The sequence below is a fragment of the Excalfactoria chinensis genome, chromosome 6 (genome assembly GCF_039878825.1).
Source record: "Excalfactoria chinensis isolate bCotChi1 chromosome 6, bCotChi1.hap2, whole genome shotgun sequence".
Classification (NCBI taxonomy): domain Eukaryota; kingdom Metazoa; phylum Chordata; class Aves; order Galliformes; family Phasianidae; genus Excalfactoria; species Excalfactoria chinensis.
The window spans coordinates 27158799-27174297 of NC_092830.1; the positions used below are offsets into that span (position 1 = coordinate 27158799).

At 41.9% G+C, this 15499-nt stretch overlaps 2 protein-coding genes across 3 annotated transcripts in view; one reads left to right on the top strand and one right to left on the bottom strand.

Annotated features, from left to right (window-relative positions):
• The window catches only part of COL17A1 (collagen type XVII alpha 1 chain), a 58660-nt gene extending 45913 nt beyond the window's left edge, over nucleotides 1-12747 (bottom strand). Inside the window, exon 1 of the mRNA XM_072340071.1 lies at nucleotides 12698-12747. The gene's annotated coding sequence lies outside the window, so the exon portion shown is untranslated. The remainder of the gene's footprint in view (nucleotides 1-12697) is intronic.
• A 900-nt stretch (nucleotides 12748-13647) lies between these two features.
• Nucleotides 13648-15178, top strand: SFR1 (SWI5 dependent homologous recombination repair protein 1). Of its 2 annotated transcripts, none has more exons than XM_072340871.1 (4): nucleotides 13648-13785; nucleotides 14088-14203; nucleotides 14287-14667; nucleotides 14847-15178. In XM_072340871.1, the coding sequence occupies exons 2-4, from the start codon at nucleotides 14108-14110 to the stop codon at nucleotides 15036-15038; spliced, it is 669 nt and encodes a 222-aa protein (XP_072196972.1). In that variant the 5' UTR covers nucleotides 13648-13785; nucleotides 14088-14107; the 3' UTR covers nucleotides 15039-15178. The 2 variants fall into 2 exon arrangements, with proteins under 2 accessions (XP_072196972.1, XP_072196973.1); XM_072340872.1 differs by having other exon boundaries at nucleotides 14868-15178.
• The last annotated feature ends 321 nt before the right edge of the window (nucleotides 15179-15499 follow it).

The following is a 15499-nucleotide window of genomic DNA, read 5'->3' on the forward strand; positions in this document are numbered from 1 at the left end:
CTCAGCAAATTTCCTGACTCACACTTTGAATGGAAGATCAAAACTACAAGATTTCTGTCCCAGAGGTCATCTCTGTTGTACAGCAACACGCTTCTTCCTCTTCCTTGCTAGCAAGGTGCTATCTGTGATTCTGTTCTCAAGAATTTCAGGGTGGAGCTCACTTTTCACTGCCAAACTAAACAGAATGGAAAGTCCTTGAAGGGCTACTAAGGTGCTCCCTGTAAGGGAATGTGCTGTATTGTGAGCCACACTTATTGCCAATGATAAGAAGGGATTCCATATTCCATATTCCAGCTTATTTTCTGGAGTGCTTCAGAACGGTAAATCAATCAGCTTCCAAATGTGGTTATCTGACTATTGGGTAAGAGTTTTGAATAGGGAAGAGATTGTTTTCCATAAACATAAAGCTGAATTACACTTGTTTCTGTTGCATTTGTTTAGATCTGGTTTAACACCACACATACGGAACAACTCTACACCTTTATTTGCTACAAAAGGTAATATCACAGCACTTACTATAACTGCCTGGGGCAAGCAGTCATGTGAAACTGATTTAATTCCAATTTCTGCTTCTATTTATTTGTTGCACTGGTCCACAGTAAAGACTTGAATCCTTCATTCTGGCTTCTATCTTTCTGCACCTGCTTTTCCTGGGGCACAAAGCCTCACCTGCCATGTACAGGCTTGCAAAGCCTTAATTTAAATGGCACTCCTTTATTAGAAAATACATTCCAGAGGCATAAAATATTATTATCCAATACACATGGCCAGAAGACTGCTGATCTCCTGCAGGACTGGAAGCACAAGACAGGGCATGAGGCTTTCGGTAGTTATCAGTCTCCAGAACACACCACACATGGCAGCTGGAAGCACATGTTTTCAGTACTGAGGTTGAAGACCCTTCTCCTTTACACTGTAAAAAGCACTGAATTAAAACATGTGTTAATCTCATGCACAGCCAGTAATATTTCTTCAGAGTTGCCCTCTCCTTGGAAACACTGTTAAACAAATTATGCCTCTGCCAGTTTTTTCCCTAGGAACTGCTTAGTAACCCCTTGGACACAAATGTCCACCACCCTCTTTGCACTCCTTTCACAAGACACCCTCATCTTCTCTTTTTAACAGAGAACTATGGAAATGAATTAATTCCTAACTTTTGTGGTCATAGGAGGGCAGGTCTTCATGCCTGATAGAGCAGTTGTGTACAGCTACTCCTGTACTGAAGTTTTTCTAAGTTAATACCTTTCCCTGACCTATTGACTCAACTGTGTCTTTCACTACTCTTTGTCTATAAAATGCATCTGCTCATTTTGTTGACACAATTATAGACAAGAAAGATAGAAAAGTGGGCACATGAGAATCTAATGAGGTTTAGCAAGGCCAAGATCAAAGTGTTGCATTTGGGTCAGGGCAATTCCAGATACAAGCACAGACTGGGAGAAGAACTCATTGAGAGCAGCCTTTTGGAGGAGGACTTTGGTGATCCTGATGGAAGACAACAGTATCCCTGGCTGCATCAAAAGAGAGGTGGTCAGAAGGGAAAGGGAGGTGGCTGTCCCCTTGTACTGTGCCCTTGTGAAGCTCCATCTGGAGCACTGCATTCAAGTCTGGGACCCCAGTACAGGAAGGATGCAGAGCTGTTGGAGCAAGTCCAGAGGAGTGCCATGAAGATGATTAAAGGGCTGGAGCACCTCTCCTATGAAGAAAGATTCAAGGTTGGGCTTATTTAGCTTGGAGAATAGAAGATTCCAAGGAGACCTCAATGTGGCCTTCCAGTACTTGAAGGGAGCTTACAAGCAGAAGGGGGAGTGACTCTTTACACAGTCTAACAGGAGTAGGACAAGAGGAAGCGGCTTTAAACTAAAAGAAAGGAGAGATCTAGGTTAGACATTAGGAAGAAATGTTTTACTCAGAGGGTGGTGAGGCACAGGCTGCCCAGAGAAGGTGTGGATGCCAAATGCCAGAGGAGCAAGTCCAGGCTGGATGGGATCCAGGGCAGTCTGATCTAGTGGCTGGCAACCCTTGCCCAAGCTGGAACCAGATGGTCTTTAAGGGTCCCTCCAGCCAAAGCCATTCTATGATTTAACTTGCAGTGCATTGTTTCTACTCCTTGATTTAATACCTAAAAATTTTCACTTAAAATTGGTCTTCAATTTAAATTACAAGTGCAATGATTTTCAGTCTTTCTGCCTATTTTTATTTTTTTTTTTCCAAATGAAAGCTTGCTAGTTCCTCTGAATAGACAACCCTCATAAGGCAAGCAAATGCAGCAGCTGATCTATGGAGTAAGTTGTGCACAACACCTGCAATAGGATTTTATTCCTTTAGAAGTAACATGTCAGATATCACACAGAAAGACCACAATAAAAGCAACATTTTCAAAACATTTTGCATAATCTACTATGCACAATTTTTCTTACTCAAACTAAAAAGGAGGCTCGTGGTAACAGTTTCTACATCACTTGTGCACCAGTACAGTGCCTTTCTCTTCCTTATTACGGCTTTAATTCAAACGACAAACATATTAAGCAATTTCAAAATCATTGGCTAATTTCCTAGGAAATAGAACAGGGTGAATGGACTGAATGACTCCATAAAATATATGACTCTCTCAATAAATACCATACAGATCAAACAGAGCCAACAAGTTTTAAGCTTTCATCAGCGCCATCACAGGACATTATCAACAGTCCTTGACTCCCTAAGAACACATCACGAACAGGCACTAAAGGAGTCACACTGTCAAGCTTCCACTCATGGCTGAGTCAGTCTGCTAGTAGTCTCTTTCAGCAGAAGATGATAGACGTTACAGGTGACTTCGTATGGAATGCCAATTCATATTAAAAGTCAGAAGAAAAGTATTGCTTATAAAAAGGCTCACTTCTATCAGCTTTGCAGAAAGCCCAATAGTCTTTCTTCAGCCTTGTAACTGCAAGCATCTAGACAGAGGAAACTGTCTATAGTTGCTGTTTGTTCTGCCTTTGCTCTGACCATGAGAAAGCTGGCATAGACTGAAATTGAGATCCAACTTCCTGCCACATTTCTCTAAGATCTTGGCTAAAAAGTACAAGGTCTATCTTTCTCAATTTCTATTGTTATATGAGGATTTTTATAGTTTTAGTATAAGTATTATACATTTTACCTTTTATATTTTCACGTGTATCAAACTTTTATGCTTAAATTAAAATATATATAAATGATTTTTAATTGTTATGTCTCTTTCACAATGCTTTTTGATCGTATCTTGTCATGTACACACAGCGTTTGTGGATTTCCTTTCCTTTCTGTATGCCAGTACTTCAGTACTTCAGTACTTTCGATTTCACATCTACATCTCACAGCCTGGCACAGAATTCCTGACCATACAAACAGTCCCACAGAGATGGAACTACAGACCAGCCCCACCATATTCAACAGTCACAACAAAGACTCAACACTACTCTTTAGAAATCACTTGGAAAAAAAAACACAGATTAGGGTTAAAACGAGCCAGTCTCCACCTTTGTTGTTGTTGTTTGTTTTTTGCCTTGCCTCTGAGTTAATTATGGACAGAAGTAAAAGCTGGAAACTATGGCTGAGGCTGCAGAATAGTTGGAGTCACACCATTTATCAACAGCAAGGAAAACAAATATTTGAACAGCACTGCAGAAGTTGAAATTCACAGCTAGAGTTTTTCAATCAGTTTTAGGATTCCTCACTGCTCTTTAATGTAGAACATTTTTCAGCTTGTAGTTTTCTTCTTACATGGGTCAAAAACAGTATTTGGTATCATTCATACTAATTTTCTTTCTGCTTCCATTCCCCCATCTCCCACCTTTCCTCAGAGACCATGCTACTGCAAGCCAATCTCCAGCCAGACACACCTTTCCCATACAATACCAGAAGTGATACACTAATTCCAACCAAGGTCTGTTCAATGAAGCATAAACAACAAGAAAATCTGTGGCCCAGCAGAGAGCAGAACAGATCAGTGCTAGGCTGTGGTACTTCCACCTGAACTATCCCTGCTTCAAAAAAGCACAGTGGAAAATACAGTCTTTGTAACATCTACCCACGTTTATTGTGCTGCAGTAGCAACGACAGTAACACCATCTGCAGAAGTCAGGCAACCAACCCTGTAGCGTGTGCTGGACTCGTTCATGCAGAGTTAGAATTCTGATATCTGAACTGCTGCATTTACCACAACTCATCTAACTAATCTGTAACTCATTTCTACGATCAAAATGACAATTTCAAGGCAACAACTGTAGGGCAGCTCTCCGATATACCAGATTTGATTGGGATAGTTTTATTTTCTGCAGGACTCCTATGTCTCTGGAGGCAAGAACACATCTTTATTTTTAACTGCTGACTTCTTCACGCAGTCCTCTTAATGGTTACGTAGACAAGAAGATCCTAGATTTTCTGAGATCACACTGCCTTGCATAGTGGGGCTTTTCCTGGAATATCTCAGAATAGCTAATTTGTAGCCTGGAATAGGCTACAAATAGCCTATTGTAAAAGACACTAGAAATTCAGTTACAATGAATCAATCCCTGAGGGCATAAACAAAGTATATACTGAGAAGACAACAAGCAGTAGCTCACTTTACTACAAGAGCTTCTTAATGTAATCTGGCTGCTAGGCTCACCATAGCTAATATTCTGCTTCTTGACATCCCCAGTAATGGCCATACAGTGATTCTATCACTCATACAACACTGCCTCTAAGAGCATCTCATTTTACAGACCAGATTTCCTCAAGTGCTAAGAACCTTCAGAATCACAAGCAAACAGAGAAGTGGCAGCATGATGGCCAGTATACTGTGCTACTCAGCTGGCATGGGGAAACCTTGGGGGGAAAGAAAGCTTTTACCAGGACTGGAACTTCAGGCTACCAGGTAATTTTTGAAATAGTTCTAAAACATTTGCAAGTGAACATTGAAAACTTAGATCCAAGATACTTAAGTAGCCTTTACTTCCAGTTTGTGGCAGACTCTCAGACCTAGCTCTGAGCCTTCTGGCTATGCCCACCTCTGTATCCATGTCTCTGATTGAAAGTCCCTTTTCTTACCCAAAGTACAGAACTTCTGCCTCCTCCAAAAGCTGAGGCTTTTGTGTGTCAGCAAGATGACTAGCTGGAAACTTAGCTGTCATTCAGACTCTTCATTTTAAAGTGACTCATGAGACCTGTGATAACATGCAGTCTTCCCTCATCAAAATCAAGGCACCCTGGGCTTATCTTTACTCTGTACTTCATGGATTTCAGATGTAACTGCTGGGACAGATCTTTTGGGTATGCTTAGTTATCTTGCAGGGTTGCCAGATGCGTGTTATGGTAACTGCCTTGCTTACCCTGCATCTGCAAAGGAAATGCCCTTTGACTCCTACTTCATTAACTTCCATGATTCAAGTTGTCAGCTGAAGGCTTTGTAATCTCTGTACCTAAAAATGGTTTTAGTTTCCAGCATAAAGAGTTCAGAACAAAATAGATTTTGTTAAGTATGATGGAAAAATTAAAAAATCATGGATCAAATGCAGTAGTGATATGACGTGAAGAATCCTCACAAACAATGAAGTGTGTGTATGACTGGAGTTTCCTCCACTGAGTTCACCAAATCTTATTTCTCTTGCAAAAACAACCTACTGAGAAGAAGCTCAGTGAGATTTCCCCTTCACTGCTCCCCCTTCTGACAGAATGATACTTGCCTACGCCAGTAAGGACACTGTGACTTGGCCTGAGGTATATGTGCAATTTGAAGCATACAACATTGTACAGCTATAGAAAAGTAAGACCGAAAAAGCCCTCAAGTAGGTATTCATTCCATCCTTCTGCCCCAGGTTCCAGCTCCAGATTAACTTGACAGATCTTCCTTTGAAAGACTTCAAGAACAAGAAGAAGTTTCAGAGCCTCCTAAGGCAATCCGGCCTGCACCTTGCTATGGTGGCTGTTATAAAACGTCTGGGGAGTTTCAAAACAAGCGTCTTTTGCTTCAGCTGAGGATCACTTTCCCTCCTGCACTCACAGTGCAACATAACACTTTTTTCTCACAACCATCCTTTTATGTGCTGGAATAACAGTCATATAAGCCAGAAGGGGTCTGAACAGCAGACTATGCTTTCCTTGCTCCAGCAGCTTTCCCCAGCTCACTGCAAACTAATCACTAGCCTCCACGGGGCCTACCCACATGCATAAATAAAATGCATATTTAAATATCTTGCTGAACTGGGGACTTCATTCCCAGCATTGCCCAAGGCTGTTTAACACATGCTGGTCCAGTTTAATTGCACAACACTTCAGTTAATTGCTGTTTTGATAATAACAATCTGGCAGTTTTGCAGATGTCTTTAAACTTGTAACTGCAGGTAAAAACTACCGCATTTTGCTGGTAAACGACAACCAGTGCCAACTGGTAAAGCTCATATACCTGACCAACAGGCAACATTTAACTTTTAGTTTCATTAGGTATTTACTTAAACAGTGCAGGCATCAAAATTGTGCACTGGAAACTGATTTTCTTAGTATTTCCAGAAGTAAATTATTTTGCCAACAGTTGTATCCAATACCTAAGGCTTACTGAGATACTGATACATACACATATGTCAGACTCATGAATAGAAGGTTTGATATCCCTCAATCACAGTAAAGAAAATGTGGAAGAGAGAAGAACATCTGTAACAGCGAATGCATGCCAGAAATACACAATCAAACAAAGAAATCAACAAGCCAACACATGTACCTAAAATATTAAAAAGAAGCTGTAGATAAACAGAGATCAAGTGGGAAAAAATGCAATGGAAACAGAGATTGAGCAAATGCCAGAGACAAGAGTAGTCAGCTCATGTGGAGGAGGTTAATGAACTACAGATGGGACTGGAGTTTATAGGGACTACCAGAATGACACATTCCTACTTCTATTCTTTAGCTTACAGTAGCTGTTTTCAGCGTGAGTGGAATCCCTCTGCTTTCCCTAAAATAAATGCACTGTGCCCAGACAGCTGAACAAACTAGTAAAAAAAGATAAGTGCTGAGGAGCAAAGAAGCGTACAGTGTAATATGAGGATGTACAGCTCCCAACTTATAAACAGCTTATTAATAAACAAGCATGTGATCAAATACAAGAGAACTGTTTGTTGTGTATTTGTCTGCATGTGAATTAATCCCAGAATATTTCTGTATGAAGCACTTAAGGAAGGTTAGTCATGCTCAGTTTCACAGACTCAAGAGGCAGGGTACACGTTAGGTAATGCTCCAGGATGGTCTATCTGTGATCTGTCTGTTGATCTCACTCCAGCAGAGTCTTTCAAGAGAAAACCTGTCAATGCACACCCATGTGCTGAGTTACTACCGAGTATTTGATGAAATGATGAAATACCATATTCAGGCATATGTTATCCAATACAATGTTTGTAATTATAACTCAATGAAAAATGCACTAAGCTTGAAAACATCAAAACCTAAGTAACTTCTTTCAGCTGTAAAAGGTGATTTCCAGTTGCAGGAGCGTCATGACTGCCGTCAAAGAGGCTGACAAAGAGAGCTTCTTCCACAACTACTGACATATGTGATTAATGTTACTGATGCCGGGAGTTCAAAGCTGTGCAGTCTACTGATATGAAAATGTCCCCAGATAAAGTGGACAGCAGTTTCTAATCCGGCTCACTGAACAATTTTCTTTCTATTCTTGCTACCATTTCAGCACTCCTGGACAAATGTTCTCCACCCAAACGTGCTGAGGGGGCTGGCTGCACTCTTCCACATTATGCTGATACAATCAGTCAGTAGAAGTATCTCAACACCACATGAAACAGTGCTGTTAGCTGACCCCACCTGACACACTTCTGCGAACTTCCTCAAGGACAACAAACAGCCTTGCAAAAACCCACTTACTTCTGCAGACATCCAACATGAGGCCAGTTCTGCTCCACTTTACAGAATCACAGAATGGTCTGAGTTGGGTGGGACCTTTAAAGGTCAGCTAGCCCAACTCCCCTGCAATGAACAGGGACACCTACAGATACATTTTGAATCACTAGGAGGTTTCACCATGACTTCAGTGTCACGAGGCCTAAATCCAACACATTCATGTGGTATGAAATGAGTATAATTGCTATAACTCTCTAGAAAAGCTCCTTCTGTACACCTACATGGATAAAGGGGTTCAACACACAGTTATTTCAGATAAAAAAACATAGAAAGGAAATTTGCACCGAAATTACTTTGTAAATAACCAGAACATTCCAGTTAGCTCACAAACACTGAAATAATCAATTTGAGATGAGCCATAGCTGACATAAACAACGTGTCCTACTCAAGAAACAGGAAAGCCAAAAGTCAGCACACGCATGAAATGAACAGAATGGGACACAAGCGTTCTTGTTGCGTCCTCACAGCTCAGCGTTCTGAAAGGATGACTGATAAACAAGTATTTACTTAGTTCTCACTGTCTGCAAGTAGACTTTTAACTCTTGACTTTCAAAGAAACTGCCTCAATCTTTATATTAAAAGTGTGTTGCTTACCTTTTCACAACTGCTGATGGGTTGTTGTTTTTTTCTAATCCAGCTGTGCTCAGAAGGGATTTTGTCTGCACAAATAATATGCAGCCATACCCCATCAATTACACCAATAATAACACTTCAATTATCAGGTAAGTTATTAACTGTATGAACAGGAAAATGGGAAAAAACAAAACAAAACCAAACCCCATTCAACCAGCTCTCCCACAAGTATTTTGAATTCTGAGCCTGGTCTGCAGCATGAGCATAGTTAAGTATTTGACAGCATGGCCACTCCGAAACCTCAGCTAAGTGAATGGCACTTTACTGACACCCGTATCCAAAGATGGAAAATTCTCTGTACACCACATTCATACTTCATCCTTAGGAAAACACCTTTAAGTTTTGACTTCATAAGGGTTTCTCCAGCCTCAGATAAATGAGTTATTTTGTTTCTTAATAAAGCGAAGGAAGTGTATTTTCAAACCCTGCATGCTGACACAGCAGTTTGGGAGGGAAGGAGGTGCGGCTCAGTATTATGGATACTTCTCTAAAACAAGCCTTAATAATGGATGTTGATGAAGTGGTAACAGACAAGAATCACTGATGTCTACATTCAGAGCCACAGTGAGACCCCAAGGAGTTCAGGAAGAATGTAAGGCGTGCATCGTCACATGTGCTTATCTGCTTGCTGCAGCATTTGATTTGCACGCCAGCATGGCACCCACAGGGTAGTGCATGCTACCCATCCATAGTCCTGCACTCCACAGGTAACAGACCTCAGGTTACCTCCATCAACACTTGCAATCAAGCCATGCCTGCACTTTTAGCTTCACCAGTCAGCAGCACAGGTAAATGTTATCAGTTTACAGGGTACAGCATAAAATGAACTTATGTACAAGGATGTCAGAAAATGAAGCAACTCTTCAAACTCCACTACAGCCCTTGTCAATTTAGTTTAACTACCGCAGTGCCAGGCAGTAGAATAAGAGACGTTACGAGCTTCCAAATTCTGGCTTCACTATGCTTCTGCCAAGCACACAATGACTCTGCTCAACTGAGTGATGTCTGTCTCTCTCAGACACAACTGTGTTCTGACAAACACCAAGGAGTCTACTTTTCCCCAGTAACCGCTGAGCAAGTTGCACGAACCTCTGTTACTTGAGAACACGGGACATTAGGACACCAAGACCAAGACAGATTTCACCCACAATTTCTACAAGAACTTCTTCACTCCAATCTCATTCTAAAAGTTGAAACTTACTTTTTACACGAGGATGCAAGCAAGCCCAATTTAACAGCTACCTTGAGTGAGCATTGCATGTTCCTTAAGAAAAACAACACCTAATACCTTTAACATGCATATATGGTTAGACCATCACACATGACAAAAGGCTGAACCAGGTACTAGTCTGGGCATGGGTTTAGATTTAAAAGGCTTAAATTTTCTTAAAATAATGATCATTCAGTTCCCCACCAAAGACAAAAAGACTGAAGGTCTGTTTATTGTTTCCTTTCACTGCCTGCTAGTCTCATAAAGACTTCAAACACTGTAATTTTTGGCATGACTATGTCAGAGAAAATCCCACATGCAGACACAAAAATAAAAGGCATTCTTATGTCGTTCCCTTTTATTAGCTCTGTGCCTCACCCACCTGGTTATTCTCACATGCAGCAGCAAGAACTAGGAAGACCAACTCAGCTGGCTCTTACATTATTATCATTTGTACTGGCAAATTGCAGTACCTCTTGGCTGCAATAAATTAACTCAGTTTTCCTTTTCTAGACAGGTACCTTGAAAATTGAAGGAAAAAAGAAAGGGGTTGTCCAAGCAAACCCCAAAATGCACAGCAGAAAGAGCAGCACAATTCTACTCTTGCTTTAGCTTTATGCTGATGTCATTCTAAGGACACCAGTGTAACTACTGGACATTTGCACTATTACAAATGCAGAATCTGTATCTCGAGGTCAAATTCTGTTGTAGTCTAAACTGGTTTTACTCTGGGAATATATGCAGCCGTTCCTTTAAAATATTTACACGGCTATAAACAAGTCAGAACATTTTTGAGGAATGAATTGCAGCCATTAAAAACACAGCCCAAGGCCTGTGCTGAAGTGGGTAGGAACTGAAACATTTCTGCAGCAGTTGGTGGTTGGATGCTCAAAAACACTCCACCCTGCTGCCCCAAGCAAGAGAAAACATGCAGACAGTGCAGAGTACTTCATGCGTCAGGATACATCATTTGGCTTTAAGCAAGATCAATAGATTTCAGAAAATAAGAAAAGGGGACAATGAATAAGTGCCTCAAGACTTTGTACGTTGACTAACATCTCAATTAGTCAATGGCAATGCTTAGAGAAAAAAAGGCCCAGCTCTTGTGCCCAACAAGCTGTTAAATGGAAGTTCTGGCACTCTGAAAACATTCCTGGTGCCTTCGAAGAGAAGAATCTGTAAAGGTCAACCCCTCAGTTGGTATCCTTCACTGTTACCCTCCACTTTGGATGTGCTACAACAGATAATGCCATAGAGGACCATAACATGCTCTTGTCATGTCAGCACCGATGTTTAAGCCCTACTGCTTCTCCAGAAATGTAAGGTTAATGAAAGAGACCTTAAAAAGAGAATATCCTTCACTTGTGCTGGTGAGTATCTGCCATTCAACCGGTATAAACTGAAAAAGCCCAATCAAGAAAGCCTCATCGCTAGAAAACCAAATAAAGGAAAACTAAGGAGCTTTCCTAGAGGCCCTTCATAGAAACAAGTTTTTCTGAAGGGAAGCAGTATGCTCAGCAAACACATCTCGCTAATTTTATTACCTGGTACTCAATTTCCTATAATTTTTTCCTTTAATTCTGCATAACTCAAACCATTCTGACCACAAAATGAATAAAAAGTAATCAAACAGTAGCTATTATAATAGCTTAACTGTATGCACACATTGGTGAGATTAACCAAACTGTTGCAAACTGCTCCTCAGTAAGCCATAGACATGCCAATATGAGTATCACATGGATAATCTCTTTTTCCTTGAGGGAAACAGACGTGTAGTTTTTGAGAGGAAGCTGTTGGTCTGACTTCTGTTTGCCATTGCTAAGATGTGGATAACACAATATCAAACACTACGGCATTCCTGCAATATAAGTTCTGGACAGTGACTTGAGATGACTCCAGCTCAGTCTCAGGCCTCCTGCCCAATCCTCAACCAGTCACATGCTTTTGCAACACTGCTCACACATGTAAGCACAAAGTAAATCCCTAGAAAAACTTGGTACACACAGCTGAACGCTTAACACTAACTTGAAGCAGAACCTCCTCCTAGAGCGAATACCCATCAGTGAACACTAAGAGTAACATTTCCTTTTCTCTCCTCTGTGCATTAAATTAAATGCATGAACCTTACATGTGGTGCCATCCTTCTATACCCACAGTCTCCACCTCACTGGAATCCTCACCTGGGGTGGGGCACACGGGCGTTGCTCTAATAAGGCAGCAACGATAATGCACAGCATGACTTTTTCATGCGTTATGTTCTTGTAAAACCTTACTGGAATCTCAGCTGGCAAATGATCTAAAATCTTAAGCTTTCTGTTGTTCTTGTGCAACTCAACCGTTAGCATGTCTGTACAACAGAGCATGAGTAATTTAAAACTGGGACCATCCCTGAGACAGAAGGAAACATGTTGTGAAGCTGGGGATGTGTTTTCTCAAAGCTCCAGTGCATTTGAAATCCATCTGAACTGATCCATTCGCAGTAGAAGTTCCTTAAGCAATCTCACTGTTTTACTTGAAAAGTCCCCCCCTCTTTCTTTCTTAAACATACTTTAAACATATGACATAAATTTAGCCATAACAGACCATCAAAAGTGCCAGGTCACACCAGGGTTTAAAAATGCCTCACAGCACAGTTGCCTCAAGCAACAGGGGAGATATTACATTGTATTTTTTCTGCACAGTTACAATTGATCATATGGTTTAAACACATAACCTAACATCAAACTAACGCTGATACTTCACATGGCTAAACATTTGTCTCACACACAAACAACCTAACAGCATTCCAGTCTCCCAGACCAACTTACAATAAGGTTGTGAATGCTTTGATACCTTTACAGTTGATGTTATGAGAGAAAAAGGTTGTACTGGCACTGTGAAATTCTATTCGAAATAAATAAGCATACCTAGGGTCAAACTGCTAACACTACCTAAACTGAGCTTACTCACCTCAATGCAAGACTGCATCTTGTCTCCATACAGCTGGAAGTCCAGCATCCTCCTCTATGGCTGCCTGGAGCAATCTGGCAACAAACTTCTGTCGTTCTGCTGCAGAAATTAGGGACATGATCTACGAAGTCTGTGCAGGTGTTCCTGCTCCATGTGCTCAGCTGCAGCCAGTGCAGCAGGAAGGACTGACACAGCATGTGGGAGTAATCATTATGGCCATTTTTTATCATTGTCTCAGTTCTAGCAGTTATACTAAATAAAAACAAACAAATCTTATGTAGATCAGTATCGGGAAATATTAAAGTCTGTGGGGAAACCTGCAGCTTTTCCCCTTTTATGAGGAGACAGCATCTGATGTAGAAGGTGCTTTGCTGGAGGCAGAGCCGTGGCTCCCTTGGCAGTGCTGAAATGCCAGGCCCGACCTCAGCCTACAACCTGCAGTGTGGAGCACGCCATGTTGATTCCGGGGCCCCTCTCCCTGAGGTAGGAGTACGTGCAGCAAGATGGCGGCCAGCCTCAAGCAAGGCCTAGGCCAGGAGGCAGCGTGCCGATGCTGGCCTAGAAGACACAGCAAGCTAGCTCAACTGCAGCAGAAGCGTGTATGGGATCCACACAGATATCCTGCACTGGATATTCCACAAGTCCAGCTCTGCCGAGCAGATCCACAAGAAAACCAAGCCTTGCCAGCATCCTCCTTCCTGATCACACGCACGACCTTAACGCACCGCACTCCTCACTACGCCTTCCCCTTCGCGCAGGCGCAAAGCCCCCTCGCGCCCCGCCCACCGGCCCGGAAGCGGGAAATTGAAGCGCAGCCGGCGGGTCGTTCGGGCGGTGGAGGGGTTGTGTGCGTTGTTTTGCTCGGAGTGTTTCTCTTCTCTTCGTGCTGCTGCGGCCCGGCCTGACTCCTGCTTCTCTAAGGGGGCGGAAGGCCTCTCGGGGAAGGCTGCCGGGGGCTGTAAGCGGGGTTCCAGGCACGCAGCGCCAGGGGCCGGCCTGGTGTGCTAAACGCAGTACTGAGTGCCCCTCAGTGCTCGCAGGCTTTATAAAGGGGCTTCTGTTTTGAGGCTCCCGTTTGCAGTTTTTAGGTAAGCTGAGGCTGTAGCTGGCAGTTTCCCAGCTGCAGCTTGGTCGTTAGCAGGTGGCTCATCAGCACTAAGCCAAGTCACAGTGCCAAATCAGCGCACAGCTGGCTCGACCTTTGAGTCAGACATGCAGCAGGGATCGCTGAGGTTAAGAAAATACAAGTTCTCTTGCTCCCCTGTAACAACCTGTAACCATTAGAAAATAAAACCTAGTATTTCTTACTAGAGCTTTTTACTCATTTCTGCAGCCATGCGGCTCGCTATAATCGGGTGAGAACAGCAACACGCAATTTGTTTTGCAACAGGAACTACTATCTGCCTTGAGATGGAGGAAGCAGCGAGTGATAAACTGACGTCTTTATGCCATACACCAAAGGCTTCTGGGACAGCAGCTCCACAGAGGACTAGTTCAGGAAAACAGGTATTCTGCACGGATAGAAAGTTCTTTAAAATTTGATCAAAGACAAGTGGTTGTTTTTTTTCTTTCTTTTTCATTTTCTTTAGCCAATGAGTGCAACTCTAAGGGAACGATTAAGGAAAACAAGACGTTCGTTTAATGCTACTTTTACAGCGGCAAAGCAGCTCAAGGTAGACCCTGAAGAAAAAGACTGTGCAGATGTTGACAGTGGGTATCCGCCAAAGATAAGCATGGATTGTTCCACATTACAAGATGGTTCCGGATGCCTGGAAAGAAACTGCGCTGGAAATACTTATTTCAGAAATCCGTTACAGGAAAACAATCTCTGTGAATCAGCAGGGAATGGGGTAAGGGTTGATCTTAGTCAGCAGCAGTCTATAGAAGAAAAAGTAAGGCTGATGAAACAAGTGAAAGAGAAGGAAGAACTACTTCGAAGGCTCAAACTGGTCAAGATGTACCGATCTAAGGTAAGGACAACCTCTAGAAAGCACTTCTACATCACTCTTTGAAGTGGAATTAGGTGGTGTTTGTATATTAGCTCAGTTTAAAGCATTTGATTAAAATAGTTCTGCGGGGTACTAAAATCATTTTTCATTTGCAGAAATGCTGTTGTTCTTTCTGTTTTGTTTTTAAATCCCAATTCCAGAACAACCTGTCTGACCTGCAGGCTTTGATAGTGAAATGGAGAAGCAGTACCCAGCTGATGCTGTATGAGCTGCAGTCGGCCTTTTCTGCAGATGGCAAGAAAGTGAGTCTCAGTCAGCTGATAGATACTTTTGGATTGGAAGACCACTTATTGCACTACAGCAGAACAGAAGAAGATTTTGTAGACACATAATCTACTGGTGCAAACTTTCAGTTACACGCATGCATAAGCAAAAAAGACTGAATGGACTGATAAACTAAAGTGTTGATTGGACAATGGACTTCGTTTTGGTAAGAGGTTTTCTCATGAGAGCTTGTAAAACTGTGTTTAGATGTGGTCAGCATTGTAAAAACCGTTACTTTATAGTAAAAACTGAACTTATGCGGACTGTTCTGGAAAACTGGCTAGAGAGGTAGGTCAGTGAATTACTTAAAGGGAAATGAAATCAAGTAATACTTTAACAGGTAGAAGGCAGACAGTTGTTTGATTAGTCTTTGTGGTTTTAAGACAGAGTGCAAGTTCAAATCTATTATCATTTCTGTTGATGGTCAGATGGGGAGAAGGGTTCAGTTCTTTGCTCATCTTTCACATTTGTTCCTGCTGCCCGTCAGTTAATGACGGCATTTTGCAAGTCAGGTAAAGATAACTTAATG